Source organism: Fusarium graminearum, chromosome 1 (genome assembly GCF_000240135.3).
Source record: "Fusarium graminearum PH-1 chromosome 1, whole genome shotgun sequence".
NCBI classification, from domain to species: Eukaryota; Fungi; Ascomycota; class Sordariomycetes; order Hypocreales; family Nectriaceae; genus Fusarium; species Fusarium graminearum.
In genome coordinates, this window is record NC_026474.1 from 4,658,530 (window position 1) to 4,676,626 (window position 18,097).

Consider the following 18,097-nt stretch of genomic DNA (forward strand, 5'->3'; position numbering starts at 1 on the left):
ATTTTACCACTACAGTGCCACCCCAGTCATCACAATATGACCTGGGAGGATGTCGTTTCCAAATTCCACCGATCGCACAGCCCAACGATCCAGGACATTGCACCTTCGCTCGCCGCGGCTGGTCGGCCATTGAGCCCCGCTGCCATTACCAATGTCCAGGCCTTGTTCACACACGACACGCAGGAGATGGACATTGACTCCGGCACTCCTGGTTCCAATCAGCCCGGTCGACCTCCACTAAGCGACGCTCGAATCCGAACCCCTCTACCTTCGGGCCCTCGTCTCGAAAAGTCATTGTCGTTGCCCGGCATTGAGAGTTTCAAGAATGATCTCCAAACCAACGTAGGACGTATGCTTTCCACACCCAGCCGAGACCGATACATTTCTGTGCAGGTTATATTTCTGTTCTGGCAAGACGATGAAGATGTTCCCACGATCCAGTCCGCTGTTCGGGAACTTGCGGAGGTATTCGATAAATATTATCGCTATAACTTCCAGGTTCAAGCTATCCCATCATCTTCTGAAGGATGCAAAAGCTCATGGCGGTGGCTCTCACGACAATTAAACGAGTTTGTTGAGGATCGTGACGAGCGTGACGTATTGAAAATAGTTTATTATGCGGGACACACTTACCTCGATAGCAACCGGGAGATGGTTTTGGCTAGGTAAATGACTTATCCCTGCTCTCGCAACGAAACTATTACTGACTATGATAGCTCCCGAGATTCAGAGCAGGCTTCGCCAATCCGATGGGGTGGTATCCAACAAACACTGGAAGAAGCATGTGCAGATACACTGATTATCATGGATGCGGCGTATTACCCATCAACTAGGATGATTCGCCAACAAGGTGTCTTGGAGCTTCTTGCGGCATCAGTATCGGAAGAGCATTTCTACGATATCGATCGGTGCGCATTTACACGCGCATTAGCTGAACAATTACGAATCAGAGCGGCACGCTTGAGTCCTCTGTCGGCTGCGGAGTTGCATGCGAATCTTTTCTCCCACTACTCCAAGATGGTACAGGATAAACACCCGGAGAAGGAAGTTCTAACCAGTTTCCCGTCGCCGCTGCACATGATGATGTCTGGCAACTCGAGGCTCCCTTCCATCTTTCTCTCGCCCGTATACGAAAATAGTCCCATGCGGACTAGTTTCTCGTCATACGAGAACAGCCCGCAGCTGCATCTATCAATTCGACTCGATGATGACAATGTGGACATCGAAAGTTGGAATGAGTGGTTGCGTCTGATGCCTGAGGGTATTAAGGATATCAAGGTCGAGGGTCCGTTCCGAGCTACCTTTAGATAAGCAGCATCGGACTCCTGAAGACCTTGTTACGAAGATGCTGAAAAACATCAATCGCCAGCTTCCTGCACGTACACCTCCAGAAACGGAGGCTGCCTGTCTTTTGAAGCAAGGGGGAATTTGCTAGGTTTTCCTGAAAATGGAACCATTAACAACCTTGATTCTGGACGTCATGGCAATAATAATCACTGCTATTTAGTGGGCGGGATCAAAGCTCCCTGACGAAACACTCACAAATCTCATAACTCACAACTCCCCTCTCATGACGACAATGACATTATTTGATTACACTATATATATTTGACCTGTCACGGGGCATTGGGCGACGGTCCCGTGAAAGATAGCGCACGGAGTTTCTGGCGGAGACAAAAGCAATCGGAGGTCCCAGCTTGACTTGCATAAACTTGGGTTACTTAACGGTCAAGCAAGCTGATGGACTTACACCTGGCACTAAGTTTAGGAACAGGAATGGGATGGAATGGAATACACTGGATCGGAACGGTGAAAGGGTAAAAAGTGAGTCAGAAATTTACAAGAGCGAGCATGAGACACGTTATATATATCCATATGCATGAACAGCGAAGCAACCTGCAGGCTGTGTTTCAGCGAGGCCGTTGAACATTTTTTGTCTCAGGAAAAATCTGTTTTCCATTTTTGTTTCAGTCGCATCTACAATAATGGCGTGCAGGCATGTGACAAAGACAACAGGGTCTTGGTAGATGCAAGTGATAATGACGACAGCAGTACAGCATCTAGAAGCAAACAATAAACATCCGTGCAATGCGGTGCATGAAAGAAAGAGGTCGGGGTCCATGAGTCGGGTGGTAGATAGCGCAGTTGTTATGGATTAGGTGGTAGATTGGGCGGGACCATGACCATGACCATGTTGAGGACGGACCATCATATTCCATGCTCATGAGGGGTTGGGTCTTTGATTTGACATGGGAACAGATGAGGGGAGAGGAGGGGGATGGAGGGGGAAAGAATTGGGCTTCAAAAAAACAGTAAGTCAGTCAGTCAGTCAGAAGGTATCCTGACCAGGTACTCTGATACGCTACGCTACAGTAGGTAGAGTTATTTCCTTGTTGGATCAACTTGCCAGCGAGACAAAAAGAAAACAATGCGACATTTGTTATGCAAATGATAGGCGGTAAAGCATGCCACATCATGAGCGCGTCCAAGTCCACCCACCATGACCACTTTGAGAGAGAGATGTCGTTGGAAATTTTGGGCTTTGTACGGGTACTAACTGGACTAGACCGGGGTGATATGTCGTTCACAAATCACCCCACCAAACGACAAAAAGCTGCTTTGATATTGGACAACAACAACAATTCAGACCCGAAAGATCCCATGCTAAAGTGCGGTAAGGCCGTCAAATTGTAGTCTACCTTGGCATCAAGTAGATGGGTACGTACTGAGATAGGCAGATGGTAAATGTGCAGTTTACCCGAGTGAATGAATCAGACAGAGAGTTCGCCATGTTCAGTGAGTATGATACGGCACGGCCCAGCCATTCATTTTATCACCGTAGTGACGGCCTGAAGAACAAACGGGAGGGACGGGGAAGAAAATTACATAGTACTTACTAGACCATCCATCAGAGCCTTGCATGCTACAATATTGGTTGGTTAGATTGGGTCGAGTTCTGATTTTGGTAGGTATGGACGGCATCCCGTGGGTCTGGGGCCTGATACGATTTTTTTTTGTCTCCATCACTCGTCTCCGTAGCCGCTGCCGCTACTGCACATGCTTCCTGCACCTGCTCCTGCTCCTACCTATTCCTCCAAGCTCGATCCATTTCATACTTGAACAACGACATCTGCAACCCGGACCCAACTTGATCCAACCTCTTGTCTCTTTTTTCTAGAAAAAAAAAGTCTTGAGATTCCCTCAAACTACACGACTACTTTCCTTTTCTCTCTCTTCTCCCCCTCTTGTCAATTCCCCTCTCCAAACACCCCACATACCCCATTACTGATTCGATATGGGCGGCGTTGTCTCTGCATTCTCTAGTTCTAGCGGTGAAGACCCCATCGCGGCACGACAAGCTCTCGAGAAGCAACTTGCCGACAGAGAGGAAACTATCGCAGTCCTCGAGGAAGACCTTTCCAAGAAAGAGAAGGAGTGCACAACAGTTTCCAAGGATGCTGAGGACTTGAGGGAAAAGATCAAGGAGCTCGAGGCCCAGTCCTCTCTCGCTCTCGACGAGACCCATGCCCGAATTGCCATCCTCCAGGATGAGCTGAAGAAGGGAGGTGACTCAACCTCCGAGGAGCTCCGTTCCACCAAGGAGGCCGCTGAGCAGAAGGCCAAGGAGCTTGAGGATGCCAAGTCATCTCTCACTGCCACCGAGGAGAAGCTCAAGGGTCTCGAGCAGGAGAGGCAATCCATTGCCGACGAGCTCGCCACCCTCAAGGCTGAGCTTGTTGAGGCCAAGGAGGCCCGCGAGGCCCTCGAGGCTGCTCTCACCAAGGAGATCGACACCCTCAAGACCCAGATTTCTGAGGCTGAGCAGAAGCACCAGGCTCTTACCAAGGCCCACAGTACACTTGAGGAAGAGCTCGCTGCCGCTTCCAGCGCTGCCGACCAGGGCAAGCAGGCTCTGACCGGATCCGAGGACAAGTTCACGACCCTACAATCCAGCCACGACAAGCTTGAGTCCGAACTCAAGGCCGCCGCCACTGCCCTTGACGAGCAGAAGAAGGCTTTGGCTGGTTCAGAGGAGAAGTACGCCGCTCTCCAAGAGACCCTCGACAATGTCAAGGAACAGACCGACTCCCAGATCGCCGCTGCCAAGAAGGACCTCGCCGAGGCTGAGGAGAAGACCAACACCCTCCAAGAAACACACAACAAGCACAAGGCCGACTCTGAGAACGAGTTGTCTGAGCTCAAGAAGCAGCTGGCCGAACTGTCTGATCTTCAGACCAAGTACGCCTCTCTTGAGGAGACCAACAAGTCTCTTGAGAGTGAGCTTGCCGAGCTCAAGGAGAAGGTCGCCGACCTTGAGAAGACCAATGAGTCTCTCAAGAGCGACTCTTCCTCCGAGCTCGTGGCCGCCCAGAATGATGCTGCTGAGTGGAAGGAGAAGCACGGCTCTCTCCAGACAACCCATGATGGTCTGACACAGGACCTCGAGGCTGCTAAGAAGGACCTTGCTGCTTCCGAGGAGGCCCAGAAGAAGCTCGCCGAGGAGCACACCACCGCCTTGACCAAGGCTCAAGGTGACTCTTCCGCCGAGCTCGAGCAGGTCAAGAAGGAAGCTGCCGACCTTGAGGCTAAGCTCAAGTCCACTGCCGACGAGCATGAGGCTCTCAAGAAGGAGCGTGACGAGCAGGCTGAGAAGCTTAAGACTGTCACTGGCGACCACGAGACATCTCAGCAGAAGCAGGAGGAGACCGAGGCTAAGCTCAAGGCCGCCACTGAGGAGCGCGAGTCCATTGAGAAGGAGCTCAACGAGAAGTCAACAAAGCTCGCCGACCTCGAGAACCAGATCGAGGAGGCTCAATCCAAGGTCGCCAAGGCTGAAGAGAACCTCAATGCTTCCCAAACGGTAAGTCAATAACACAGTTCAATACTTGCTCATGCACTAACACCCGCATAGGAGAAGAAGGAACTTGAGTCCAAGATTGCCGATCTTGAATCCAATGCTGCCAACTCAAAGGAGTCTGAGTCTGGCCTTACCACCAAGCTTCAGGAGGCCGAGGACAAGGTCAAGAACCTAGAGTCTGAGGCTGCACAGGCTAAGGAGTCCGAGTCAGAGCTGAAGACCAAGGCCGAGGATGCCGAGGCTAGGGTTGCCGCCCTTGAGGCTGAGGCCAAGAAGGCTCAGGATTCTGAGGCCGAGCTAAAGACCAAGGTCGAGGAAGCTGAGGCCAAGATCAAAAGCCTTGAGGCTGATGCTGCTAAGGCTGAGGAGGCCGAGGCCAAGGTTGCTGCTCTCGAGTCTGACGTCAAGAAGGCCCAAGACGCCGAGGCTGAGCTGAAGAAGCAGCTTGAGGAAGCTCAGGCTGCTACTGAAGCCGAGAAGAAGGAGTCTGCCGACAAGACAAAGTCTCTCGAGGATGAACTCAACGAGCTCAAGGAGAAGTTCGCCAAGGCTGAGGAGGCTGCCCAAAAGGTCGAGTCTCTGGAGGCTGAGAAGAAGGCCGCCGAAGAGAAGGCCGCTGCTTTGGAGTTGGAGAAGACCGATGCCGAGAAGAAGGCTGAGACAGCAAAGACTGCCTTTAGCAGTGCCCTCGAGAAGGTCAAGGCCATCCAGGGTGAGAAGAAGGAGGCCCTTGAGAAGGTCACGGCTCTCGAGGCCGAAGTCAAGGAGCTCAAGGAGAAGAGTGCCACCACCAACGGCTCTGCCGAGGCTTAAGCGGAGGATTTTGAATTGGGATAATGCTGCTGATGAAACCAAAAAAGTGTTTGTTATACGATCTGTGACGCTGGATGAACTGAAATGTCTGATTCATATCACGGGAAACGAAGGAGTGGACTCATGCGTCTTTGATGAACTCGATACCCAAATAAATAGTTTTTAGAAGAGCGTAATTTAGATGAGCGTCTATGCCACTCTTTTCATGTCATATCGAGGGTTTATTCTTTGTGACCGTTTCTTTTGCATGCTTCTCCTAATGGTGACAGGTAATAAGCCCCTTATGTTGGCATGTCTCACAAATCTGTTCTGGGACGAGACACGTAAGGATGTCTAGCCGAGATGGAAGATGATTGCCATGAATACCTTTTGCAAAGTGACTTTTGGAGACAACGTTCTAAATTCATTGCCCCACAAGAAAGACTGACGCATCCAACGGTAGAGGTAGTTAATTGAAGGTTTCTGTCTAATGATACTGTACTTGATATGAAAAAGGTTGATGTTAACTGTGGCTGCATCAGCTCCAAGCCCCACCCGCAGCTTAAGCATATCTGATTGGCCCACTTGGTCTCTACAGCTCAACACCAGAAACGTCACAACTTGCCAATATCAACCTCCATCATCACTGTCATCCTTGCCTCTGTCCCTCGACCTCGATCCCTACAGTCCCGACGCCAATTCATCAATATGCGCTTCGCAACTTTCGACACAAGCACCCTCTTGGCCGCGCTTCTCGCCCTTCCCGCCGCTCTCGCCTCCGACTCTCTAACGCTCTACCTCCCCGCAAAGCCCAGCCCCTTCACCCTTCCCGCCTTGACGCATGCCACCCTCTCTTCAGCTGGTGTTCATATCTCGGCCCCTCTGTCCGCTGCCAATACCTTTGTCTTCCACAATGTCACGCCTGGTTCATACCTCGCTGACATACATTGCCCAACGGACGCGTTCCACCCGGTGAGAATCGATGTACAGCTTGAAGAGGGTGGCGAGGAGGGCATTATACGTGCGTGGGAGACCTTCAGAGGCAATGACTGGAACAATAAGGGAGAGGTTGTGCATGTGAAGGAGGGAAGCAAGGGAAGGGGTTTCGAGGTTCGAGCTATTGGAGGAAAGAATTACTTTATGGAGAGGCCTCAATGTAAGTCGCCATTACTACGAGATGAACGGTTGGTTCCAAGACAATACTAACGCGGTTTTAGTTTCCGTTCTTTCCATCCTCAAGAACCCCATGATTCTCATGGCTGTTGTCAGTCTGGGTCTCATGGTTGGCATGCCCAAGCTCATGGACAGCAGTTTGTCTTCCCACCTCCTTTCTCCATTCGATTTATCCTAACAAGAGCTACAGTGGACCCCGAATTGCGCGCCGAGTTCGAAGAGCAGCAAAAGAACAGCGCTTTGAGCGGTGTCATGAGCGGTCAAGCTTCTGGCGACAACCCTCTTACCAACTTCGACATGGCTGCGTACCTTGCTGGTTCCAAACCCAAGGATGGCGGCAGCCCGGCCGCATCCAACAATGGCGGAAATACTAAGAACCAAGGCGTGAGACGGTAAATTCTACATAGCTGGATGAGTATATAATAGTGGCGAAAGGTGGATATTCAGTTGTAGGACATATTGGTGGGCGATAGAGAGGCAATATCATAAGAAATGGCAGAATATGCAGTTAGATGGATATCATTATTCGATTGATTTGATTCTTAGGCTCCAGTCTGAGATCCTGGCCGAGATCTGACAGACGGCTCAACGTAGTGGTACGCTTATTTATCCAATACCCAATTCCTTGTCATTCCAAAAGTCATAAAGCGTAGCAACCCGATTCCATTCCAGCAGCATACCAAGCATACTACTCAATCAAACATGTACAGCGTGATTTGGTGTTTAGTCACCGCCGTCGAAATCAGCACCGTCCTCTGTGTAAACAGTTAGTACACCACTCTAGGTAAACACTGATTTTGGTTCAGACACTTACCGAAACCGTCTTGATAGGCCTCTTGCTCATCATTATCGAATGAGTTCATGAGCATGGCGCCACCGAGCAGACCGGCACCGGCACCGAGAGCAGCGCCTCCTGCCATGCCCATGCCTCCACCTCCCGGTTTGCGGCCACCTCCCATACCACCACCGCCGAAGCCGCCGCCAGGTTGGCCATAACCGGGGCCGCCTCCATATCCACCATAGCCGCCAGGTGCGCCGTAACCACCGCCGCCATAATGAGGTTGAGCACCGTAGCCCATAGGGGGACCCTGTCCGGGGTAGCCACCCTGAGACTGCTGGGGATAGTACTGCTGCTGAGGGTAGCCACCGCCGTATCCGCCTTGACCTTGTTGTTGTTGGCGTTTGTCGGCCATTTGCTTTCCCTTGCCGATCAGCTTTCCTAGGAAACCACCACTCTTAGCACCCCGATCTCTAGGGGGTAGTTCTGAGGGGTAGTTGCTGCCGCCTTGTTGCTGTTGAGGGTAAGGACTGTTGCTCTGGGGAAATGGGTTATTTGAGCCGCCATATCCTGCGGGAACGTCTGGGCCACCATGGCCACTGCGCGCGCGCGCATCTTCTTCGGCCTGGAGTCGAGCAGCCAACTTGGCGTCTTCATCTTGGGATGAACCGCCGGCATTAGCTGTGACATCCTCGTAGGGATTCTTCTTGGTATCTGTGACTACGGGCGTGTTGCCTGGCTCGTATCCGGGAGGAGGACCAGCGGGCGCACCGTCATCACTGGGGAAGACGGGGGCAGTGGGCTTCTCCCATTGAGATTGTTTCGTGTATACATTGACATAGAACCTGAGGCGCAAATGTTAGCGACAAAAATGCGGTTGTAGAAAATGCGTGCGCTCTTACCATTCCTTGTACTGGTCGTTCCATCGCACGGCCCATCCGGCAGGGACATCGGGGGCCTTGGGAGGAGGTGGGCCAGCTGGGGGAGCGAAATCTGCCATGGAAGTAGGGTTTATAAGTGTATGCGACGATGAGGGGATTTGTTTATGGAATGCGACGATAGTATTGTGCGAGATGTTTGTGGTAGGACGAGGTATCAAAAGTTGGTAGTTGATGATGTAGTAGGTGGGTGTGAGTATAAGTACTAAGGTATACTAAGAGTAAAGAGGGGAAATGCGATTCAACAAGGAGTCAAGAGTTAATAAGGTTGGAATAAAGGCTGCTAGGTATCTTTTAAGGATGGTCAGGCTATTTAAGTACGGCCTGCTTTAGGTCCCTGACAATCCGGCACCTGCCACTTGTGACCTTGAGTGTTTCGCAGCTTCCTTTTGGTCTTCGTCACTCACGGTTCACGCCACCCGCGGACGTGACGACCTTGGGATCTGGAGCTGGAGGGGCAATTAAAACCCTGGTAGCCCCTCTTGAAAGCGAAGCGTAGGTGACGCCATTGGTGCAGAAGCTGTCATTACAGATAGCACAGCCACCTTTTTTTTTTTTTAGTAGAGACAGGTAGGTGACACTTTAACTAATAACCTTTGCTAAGACAGCAGTATGTCCTCTTTCCTGTTCACCTTATTAACCAATTTTTGACTTGTAGAGTTCAACCGTTTCTTTGACGTTGATTAGAATCATCCAAGATCAAACTCCTTCTCTTCAGTAACAGAACGAATCATAGAGACAGAGAGTGACATGCGCCAAGATTGTCCGGGGTTATTTAGACCAGTCCAGAGCTGCAAGTAAATGGTTGAAGCTTCTTGTCTGCACATGCACTGCTGATCCTGGACTAGCTTGCAGTCATAGTCGCAGTCGCAGTTCGGATGGGTTTCAGAGAGCGGCGTAGGGACAAACATTCTTTAGTTGGCTGCCTCTCGTCTCATTCTTGCGATACAAAATTACAAATTATCACAACCAACTTCGGAAACGGAGATCCGTGGACAGCGAGAGCGACATAGACATGAACGTTAACAGCATGCGCCACGCGTGACGCGCATCTGGGGCGATGATCGATGTGGCGGTGCTATTCGAATCTATTCCAATGCTTCCACTCATACAAGGTGCCGCTAACATAACTACACCAACCTGCTAACCAGCCAAGCCTTCTCTGTCATCCTCCTCTAGGGGCGGGTACATATCCGTCCAAGGCTCAAAAAGCCTTGATGTCTTGGACAAACCTCCCAAAGTCTCCCATATCAAGAGAAACGCAAACAAACCCATGACGACAAGCATGAAATCCTCGGCATTGAGATGATTATGCGACTCGGGTATTATGATGAGAACGATGGCGATGACCAACCTCATACCAATCCGTAGAGTCTGGCCCATTAGAAGCGTGCACTCGCCTTCTACTCGGTATAGCATCCCATACACCCAAAGGCAGAACATGCCGACTCCAAGACCTCCGCCGACAAGCCAGCGCTGTCCGTCTTCGAACTCCTCTATCGCGGTGCTTGCTGCTGCGACATGTCCTCCGATTAGGAACGACGCTGCGAGTGGGAGGTGCAGGAGGAAAAAGCCAAAGGCTGTCCAAGCTGATCGCCGGATTGGATGTACGGCTTGTACGCTGCCGTCGCCGCTCGAGTAGATCCAGTTAAGCACAAACGCTATTATCAGTGTGCAGACAGCCTTGGCATAGCCAGAAGTCAAGCCGATGCCCGTCTTGTTTCCAACAATGATACTATACACGAATTCACCAAGGATGATGATGAAGAATGCACCCATGCGGTCAATCTCGTGCGCAATATCCACGGCCGTGCTGTAAGTCAAATTCAGCTTTCCCTTGATCCAGGGGCTCAAAGTAAGCGCCCATGTTGCTTCCTGGTAGAATATTCCCACGGCAACAATGGCGGCTTTTGCGCGGATACTGATATCCTCCAAGAAGAGGGGGATGGTGATGATCAAACCGACAAACATGAAACCAGCCATGATTCGAGCTTGAGCACGATGCTGATACGCTGCGAACGAGGTGACAAGGAAGACAGTGAGCGTAGTGAAGCGCGCAACAAGATACGCTCCAACAGTCGTGCGCATCGCTGCGATGTCCACATCCGCATCGTTGGCATTGTTAGCATACAGTACAAGAAGGGCCATGACCCAAAGAATAACCAGGCGCTGTAGAATATCATCGGTGTAGTACGAGTTCATAATCTCGCGGAGATCTGCCCAGATATGCCAGGCCGGCGCAAAGATAAGTATGTACTTTGCCAAATGAGCTCCATCGGGATGTTCAGCGAGTTCATCGCTAAAGTTTGCGACAATGGCAACATCTTGGAACATGAGTTAACACCAATTCACCCGAAACAAAGGGGGGAATCTTCTTACATAGAAGGTCAAGGAAGAGCTCAAACCGTCCTGCCTGGCGCTCCTCTTCCTTTTCCTTTTGAAGCTCTCCCTTGTAGAACCATTGCAGCGCCCTTGGTTTCTTGACAAGGAAGCAATCTGCTCTAGCGTGTTCCTGAAGCTCGTTGCAATTCATCTTGTGCTTGTTGCGGTTTGAGGGGAGGAGTAGAGATGAAGTTGGGTAGAGGCTCAGGTCCTATTAAGCTTTTTTTAACCCTCTCTTGTTTTGGATAAAAAGGGGTAGTAGAGCTGACTGGACCATTACCAAGCCATGTACATGCACATGCAGCTATTCCATGGTGGTTAGCTAAGCTTTGTTAGTATGCTGCACTGCTTCAGTCGTGATATCAGAAGCTATCGTATTATTTTACAATCTTCGACTTCTCGTTACATAAACTAGAATATTCTCACAGGTCTCTCTGCTTTACAATTGATTAATACTGAATGCTCATTTTCTTATTCTTATGAGTTCTGCCTCAAGTGGCTTCAGGCTTGTGTCAACTAACATCCAGGGTCGGCCGCTCTGATGCTGATCCCCCGCCTTGTTGTGTTCCACCAACCACCATCAACTTACATCCATCCTTTGTTAGTACACATGAACGGCTGCCCGTACGTCTTATTCAACCAGCCACCTGGATGACAAACCAAACCTGAAAAGCTAGCCTATACGGAGTGGTTGAACCTCAAACTGGACTTTATTGCCTACCCTGTACCCTTGTACTCGTCGAAAATATTGGCCTTCAAGTTCTCGTTGACTGATACAGCAACGTATTTAGGCGTGTGAGAACTAGAGTCTAGAAGAATGTGTCGAAATGAACGATATTGTTTGGTTTCGGAACGTTTCTTAGGGTATATCTTTCGTAAGAGTAACATCCTGTAGTTGCGATATGTGCCAGGTACTATGATGGTGACCTAATGGTGGATGAGCTTGCATGGCGCTTGGAACGTACAATTGATGTATAATTACTATTTATTAAATGGCACTCAGGCACGTACTAATCATATCAGAAGCTAAGAGCGACACAGACCTCTGAGATGCCAACAATTATGTATGAGCGAGTAAAGAGTGTACCACAGCTGTCAAAGTGAGCCAAATGGAAACTAAATGTGACTTGATACGTTTGAAAATAACTTCACAAGATTAGCTGGTGGGATAATCATCATTTCTTATTTCTCAAAGCCTAACTGGGTATTTCATAAAACCATTTCTTGACCACTCCTCCATGTACACTGATTCTCTTTAAGGGGCAAGGGGAGCCTCGGCTTCCTTATCATCAAGGGGAATCTCCTTCTTCTCACCCTTGGTGGTAACATCTGAAGCAGCCTTGAAAGATTGATCAAAGTCGGCAATGATGTCGTCAATGTGCTCGATACCAACAGAGATTCGAATAAGATCCTGCTCACTGTTAGCTAGATGCATGCGGATTAAGGATCAGTAAACATACCTCAGTAACACCAGAGCTTCGCTTCTCCTCATCGGAAAGCTGCTCGTGAGTGGTGCTCCAGGGGTGAATAGCCAATGTCTTAGCATCGCCGACGTTAGCAAGGTTAGAAATGAGCTTGAAGCCATCAACGACTTCGCTACCAGCACCACCACCCTTGACACCAAAGCTAAGAACACCACCAAAACCCCTCTTCAGGTACTTCTTAGCCGTCTCGTGGTACGGGTGACTCTCAAGACCAGGGTAGGAGACCCAGCTGACATAAGGACTCTTCTCGAGGTACTGCGCCAGAGCCAGAGCGTTCTGGGCATGTCGCTCAGCTCGCAAGCTGAGAGTTTCAATGCCCAAAAGCAACTGCTGGGCAGCGAAAGGGTTCAGGGCTGAACCGAGATCACGGAGAATCTCAACACGGGCGCGGATGATGAAAGTGATGTTGCCAAATGTCTCGTAAAACTTGAGACCATGGTAGCCTTCTGAGGGCTCGTGGAATTGAGGGAAACGAGAGGCGTTCTTGCCCCAGTCAAACTTTCCAGAGTCGACGACGACGCCTCCGATGGTTGTTCCGTGGCCACCGATCCATTTGGTGGCAGAGTGGACAACGATATCAGCGCCATGGTCGATGGGACGGATGAAGTAACCTCCAGCACCGAATGTGTTGTCAACCTAATAATACATTAATTAGAATATCCTGTGTGCCAGGCTACCTCATTTATCGACTTACAATCACAGGAACGCCCTTCTCGTGAGCAGCCTTGGAAATAGCCTCGAGGTCAGGAATGTTGTACTTGGGGTTGCCGATACTCTCGACATAGACAGCCTTTGTCTTGTCGTCAATAGCAGCGGCGATATCCTCGGGCTTGTCACCGTCGACAAACTTGGTTTTGATGCCGAGGCGAGGGAAGAAAACCTTGAACTGATTGTAAGTACCACCGTAGAGGTTAGAGGTAGAAACAATGTTGTCGCCGGCTTGAGCAAGAGTGCTGATGGCGAGGAATTGGGCTGCCTGGCCCGAAGAGGCAGCTAGAGCGGCGACACCACCTTCAAGAGCGGCTATTCTCTTTTCAAAGACATCGACTGTGGGCTAGAAAGGTGTCAGAGCAAGGTTATTGCATTGACCTGCCTAGAGCTGGTTGACTGACGTTCATGATACGGCTGTAGATATTGCCAAACTCCTTGAGACCAAAGAGCCTGGCGCCATGGGCAGAGTCCTTGAAGGCATAGCTCTGAAAGTGTTATTAGTAGATAATTCATGTATTTGAGCTTGGAGGGAGTGTTATCAAAACATACAGTTGTGGCGTAGATTGGGACAGCTCGAGAGCGAGTAGTGGGATCAATCTCAGCTCTAAGAGACTTCAGTTAGTCAAATTGTGATCCATATGGTGTAGCACCCGACATTGTATTGCTCAATTGCAGCTGTACTGCTGTGTAGATAGCTTCAATATGGAACAATACTCCGTGATCGGAGCCGAGGCAAACATACCCCGCGTGGAGCTGCAATGTCTCAAAGTTCTTGCTAAGTTCCTCCGACATGATGAAGACAGGGCGACAAAAGGATTAGTAAGTAATGAAGTTTAAGATGACCAGTCTATAGATTCAAGAAAGAGGAAGGAGAGAGTGAGCAAGTTTGTGGCAGGTCATGCCTTCCTCTTTATACCTCTTTGCCCATTCTCCTCCTCTCTCTGTTCACAGCCCAGTTTGCTACTTCACAGTGATATCATACCATACCATAACTATACCACAGGTAATCTAAGTCTCTTGGAACCTTCTTCAAGCTCTCCCTAGACATTCCAACCCTTTTTAGGCATGGGCTTGTGGTAGCCAGAGACCCCGCGTAGCACGCCATTTCCACTTCCCCACGTTGTTGAGCTGTCATGACCATTTCCACTTACCAACGCCTAAAGCTTGATCGTCGCTCTTTTGTTCGAATGGCTGCATTGGCATTGAATCTTCAATATTGAGCGGTATCCGATAACCGCCGATAACCGTTTATTCCTTGTCAATTTCTATCTCGGTCGGAATTATTATATTTTCATTAGACAATGCCGTTGTTAGAGTTAGCATCAAGTAATTGTGTGAAGGAGAGAAGCTTTTGATTTGCGGGGCTGATCAGGAACGAGACAAAATTGACAAGAGAGTTGATGGCCGCTTACTGTTTACCTGCTAACTACCTATTTAGGTATTGCATGTAAGAATTATCCTACAGATGATTTGAACTTGGACATGACAGCTCAAGTAGTTCAATGATTGTAAAACCATGGACCTGTGCTCTTCTTGGGACATAGGTAGATCTGTATGATAGCCCCCACCCATCATGACTTAACGCCTAGGTCTAATGGTGCAATTCCCGTACAGTCGCACAAGAACAGATACCCAGAACCATACCGAGGAACATGGAAAGCTCCCGTCCTTGGGAGCTACCGATCGGCCCGCTCATCCGGCGCCGACTACAAACTCAAGAGCTTTGGATCGAGGACCCAGCTATTTGTTTAGAATCTCACCTGACACGCTCTCGTACGACATTGGCACTTCCTCTTTCGATTCCGATATTCCACCAGTTCTCGAGTCCTGTCGGTCGTTGATTCTTCGTTTGTTTTACACGTCTCGTGTTCTGTACGCAGAGAGAATGGCGAGAAATAACCAACAGGTTGAATGAACCAGAAAACCAGTCCGGCTCAACTTTTCTTCTGGGTTGAGTTCAAATAATTCGATCTAGCTATGGTTCAAGCTGACTGATTATTAAATGATAGAGAAAAAGAACGCTGAGTGTCCAATTACCCTCAGTATATAATATAATATGCTCCCATCTCAGACAGGAGGTTGGGTATCCACGTCGATATACTCCTTTAACAGCATGGCCAGGCCGCTTGATCGATAGAGGCACTGCCAGTATCCCTTTCCAAAAAAAAAAATATATATATATGCCTAAACGCCTGTCGTAAAAAAAAAAAAACTGCCCTTCTCTATTCCCATCCTTTCCTGTACTCGAGATTTATTTCATCATTGGGGCATGTATAATTTGTGCCTTTTCTAAAGGCGCCCATCGTGCTCATTTATGCCTGTCCCATTTCTCGGCTGTCGATGTCCTTCTTAGGTTCCTGGAAAGTTCTTTGGAACAGCTCTTTGGCTGTAAAAGCTGTTGTCGTGATCCACGCTGTGAACTGGCCAGCAGCAACAACGGCGTCGGCGCGGGCGCACGAGCAGACAGTGCCCTCGCACATGATGAGAGATCCGATAAAGACGGCAATCGCGATGAAACCAGCGAAGTAAAGAGCGGCATTGACGGCTTCGACGACAACGCCAGCGTATTGGTGGTAAAGGCGCGGGACAAACAGGGGAGCGATCGTGAGGTAGACGACGGAGACGATGGAAACGATGGACGATGTCAAGAGGTATGAAAATGGTGAAGGCGCTGAGCCTCGACTTCTACGGTCGTAATCGTGGACAACTTGAAGATGGTTAGCTTCCCCCCCCCCCCCATTCAGCCAAAGTTATTGTGGGAACGTACCATATGAGCTCAGGCCGATACTCGCGATAGATAGGGCGAGCTGCAGGACTCGCAGAGATATAAAAGCGACGCGACCCATCATGGTAATATTGTAGGGGAGCGAAGAAAAGAGACTGTGAGTCGTATGAGAGTTTAAGCAATATATACTCATACAGCAGATAATCAATATGCAAAGTTGAAATTACAAAAGAACGAAAAAAAAGCACCCTAAGGGTAAGACGAAAAGAGATGAAAAGAGAGAGAAACAAGAGGTCTTCGTGTGAAATAGGCCCGATGGGCAAAACGCGGGAAACTGCCCATAGACTATATAAATCAAAAGAGGCCTGTGGGGGGCGTGGACGATCCAGAGGATATGCCCCCGAGAAAGGGACCGTAGACCCGGCCAGGGAAGGGGCCACTAAGAGAAACAGCAAATCAACAGAAACAGAAGAGGAATCTTTTTTTAGACGGTTCAAAACTCTACTCTATAGCACCCAAGGGTCAAAGCCGAAAGCTCTATTCTTGCCTGCTTTTTTTTTATTTTAACTATAGACCAGGGAAACACTCTGTTGCACTGTTGCATCAGGTAACGTTTGGACGACGGGGGCCCTGACACAAGGCGGGCACGTTCAGAATGTGAAACAGTCGTTGCTTCTCAAACCAAAACCAATTAAGAAACCAGGGGCGGGCTCCTCTTTTTTTCGTTATGCGTTGGGAGAGTTGGTAACATTTTGGTCCATTTTGGTGGTCATATTCAGAGCAAGTTAAGTTATGCGAAGAAGTGCCGCATGGAGAGAACGTTTATTTAAGGGTGCTGTAGCTAAAACAACGCAATTTTAACAACACCACGGATTTACCGTGCGTAGATCTCGGTAGATCTTCCTTAATGCGTAGCGTGGAACACAAAAAGGTTATTATTGAATGGATGAACGGAAGATACCTGCATTCAAGGTTTTCCCTCAATTCTGCAAGACCGTTGGGAACCTTAGTCAGGTTAGTTTGGCAGCCATCAACTGCACTTTTGTTGATCCGGCCATATATGAACATGACTGCTTGGACAAGAATCAAGGAAACGGCTCAACCAGGGCAAGTCGGCCATTGGCCATTTTATCTGCTGAAACGAGTGTTGATTGCGACGCTCGTAATGTGCAGCATAGGCGGTCCAGTTCTGAGACATGACGACTCTTTCTGATGACGATACACCGTACCTATGTGATGGTGATCGGCATGGCTCAGACTGCCAAATAAGCGCTGTACTGTTTACCTGTACTGTACTGTACTGTATGGGTGCACGTGTTGCTGAGAAAAAGAAAAGGCCGTCGGGACAAATGGATGTTGATAGTAGTATTCGAGAGCTGGACCTTTGTATTGTAAGCAAAAGATGACTCGGTCGGATACAGGTCAATTGTATGTAAGGGTCATGTATTGCCGGTGGAGTTGAGACGAGACTCTGGGGAAACTCTCAAACAGAAACACAGAGACAACATGTTACTGAATGACCAGCTACCGATTAAAACCAGTCATATATAATAGTCACAAGAATAGATCAGAAGACCAGAGTTATGTATCAGCCATTCTCTTCCCTTTCTTCTGAGCTACCTTTTTTGTATTACTAAGTCGTTGTCGGTTGATGCGAATTCACATGTAACCGAAAAAACCGACCCGAGCATACCGGACTTGTTCTCAAGGGGGGGCAAAGACATGTTTTGTTTGGACAGATGGACCCAAGGGAAAGAATAGGATCTCCAGGTCTTCGGGAGGCCCTTCTTAGCGTCTCAACCTGTGGCCAGTGGCCAGTCATGAAATGGATTTGGGGTTAACAAGGTGCTGACGAGTTCTACAGATGATTGGAAGTATCACTGCATGTGCCGTACGGTACATATTCCCATGCAGCTGTGCCCTTTATTCTTGGCTGCTGATAATATTGAACATATCGACTTTTATGCATGTGAGTCCCAAACCCCCAGGGCTGAAAATGGTGAGAAGAAATCCATTCATTCACATTTCCTCTCCCCCCGCATATTCATATTACATTACCTGTTAGGGTCGAGGTAGTACGGAGTAACCTTTCTAACAAGGATCTAATCCAACGAACTGCATACGGACAACTGCATTTCTCCATACCAAACATCCTCGGCTCACTTGACTGAATAAAGCCCATATCCCGCAACCAACTACTCCTGTATTGACTATCGCGGGGAATCAGGGATACAAGAAATTCCCCCAGGTGACGCT

General features: G+C 49.1%; 9 protein-coding genes across 9 annotated transcripts; 5 read left to right on the top strand and 4 right to left on the bottom strand.

Annotated features, from left to right (window-relative positions):
* Nucleotides 1-36: 36 nt before the first annotated feature.
* FGSG_01413 (uncharacterized protein) lies at nt 37-1,311 on the top strand (the record flags this gene model as incomplete). Its single annotated transcript, XM_011318910.1, has 2 exons — nt 37-665; nt 717-1,311. 2 exons carry the CDS (start codon nt 37-39, stop codon nt 1,309-1,311), a joined length of 1,224 nt encoding a protein of 407 aa, XP_011317212.1.
* Nucleotides 1,312-3,295: 1,984 nt separating this feature from the next.
* On the top strand, nt 3,296-5,881 carry FGSG_01414 (uncharacterized protein; the record flags this gene model as incomplete). The annotated part of the gene is made up of 2 exons (XM_011318911.1): nt 3,296-4,861; nt 4,913-5,881. The coding sequence occupies 2 exons, from the start codon at nt 3,296-3,298 to the stop codon at nt 5,669-5,671; spliced, it is 2,325 nt and encodes a 774-aa protein (XP_011317213.1). The 3' UTR covers nt 5,672-5,881.
* Nucleotides 5,882-6,358: 477 nt separating this feature from the next.
* Nucleotides 6,359-7,219, top strand: FGSG_01415 (uncharacterized protein; the record flags this gene model as incomplete). Its single annotated transcript, XM_011318912.1, has 3 exons — nt 6,359-6,806; nt 6,868-6,960; nt 7,014-7,219. The coding sequence occupies 3 exons, from the start codon at nt 6,359-6,361 to the stop codon at nt 7,217-7,219; spliced, it is 747 nt and encodes a 248-aa protein (XP_011317214.1).
* Nucleotides 7,220-7,224: 5 nt separating this feature from the next.
* On the bottom strand, nt 7,225-8,886 carry FGSG_11946 (uncharacterized protein). The gene is made up of 3 exons (XM_011318913.1): nt 8,504-8,886; nt 7,638-8,446; nt 7,225-7,578 (listed from the first exon to the last, which is right to left on the bottom strand). The coding sequence occupies exons 1-3, from the start codon at nt 8,599-8,601 to the stop codon at nt 7,547-7,549; spliced, it is 939 nt and encodes a 312-aa protein (XP_011317215.1). The 5' UTR covers nt 8,602-8,886; the 3' UTR covers nt 7,225-7,546.
* Nucleotides 8,887-9,682: 796 nt separating this feature from the next.
* On the bottom strand, nt 9,683-11,072 carry FGSG_11947 (uncharacterized protein; the record flags this gene model as incomplete). The annotated part of the gene is made up of 2 exons (XM_011318914.1): nt 9,683-10,863; nt 10,919-11,072. The coding sequence occupies 2 exons, from the start codon at nt 11,070-11,072 to the stop codon at nt 9,683-9,685; spliced, it is 1,335 nt and encodes a 444-aa protein (XP_011317216.1).
* A 974-nt stretch (nt 11,073-12,046) lies between these two features.
* FGSG_01417 (O-acetylhomoserine) lies at nt 12,047-13,959 on the bottom strand. Its single transcript, XM_011318915.1, has 6 exons — nt 13,859-13,959; nt 13,666-13,720; nt 13,518-13,601; nt 13,100-13,459; nt 12,382-13,041; nt 12,047-12,332 (listed from the first exon to the last, which is right to left on the bottom strand). Exons 1-6 carry the CDS (start codon nt 13,906-13,908, stop codon nt 12,177-12,179), a joined length of 1,365 nt encoding a protein of 454 aa, XP_011317217.1. The 5' UTR covers nt 13,909-13,959; the 3' UTR covers nt 12,047-12,176.
* Nucleotides 13,960-14,632: 673 nt separating this feature from the next.
* FGSG_11948 (uncharacterized protein) lies at nt 14,633-15,031 on the top strand (the record flags this gene model as incomplete). Its single annotated transcript, XM_011318916.1, has 2 exons — nt 14,633-14,660; nt 14,706-15,031. 2 exons carry the CDS (start codon nt 14,633-14,635, stop codon nt 15,029-15,031), a joined length of 354 nt encoding a protein of 117 aa, XP_011317218.1.
* Nucleotides 15,026-16,128, bottom strand: FGSG_01418 (uncharacterized protein). Its single transcript, XM_011318917.1, has 2 exons — nt 15,884-16,128; nt 15,026-15,823 (listed from the first exon to the last, which is right to left on the bottom strand). Exons 1-2 carry the CDS (start codon nt 15,960-15,962, stop codon nt 15,429-15,431), a joined length of 474 nt encoding a protein of 157 aa, XP_011317219.1. The 5' UTR covers nt 15,963-16,128; the 3' UTR covers nt 15,026-15,428.
* An 869-nt stretch (nt 16,129-16,997) lies between these two features.
* FGSG_11949 (uncharacterized protein) lies at nt 16,998-17,399 on the top strand. Its single transcript, XM_011318918.1, has one exon. The coding sequence runs from the start codon at nt 17,038-17,040 to the stop codon at nt 17,245-17,247; it is 210 nt and encodes a 69-aa protein (XP_011317220.1). The 5' UTR covers nt 16,998-17,037; the 3' UTR covers nt 17,248-17,399.
* Nucleotides 17,400-18,097: the final 698 nt, after the last annotated feature.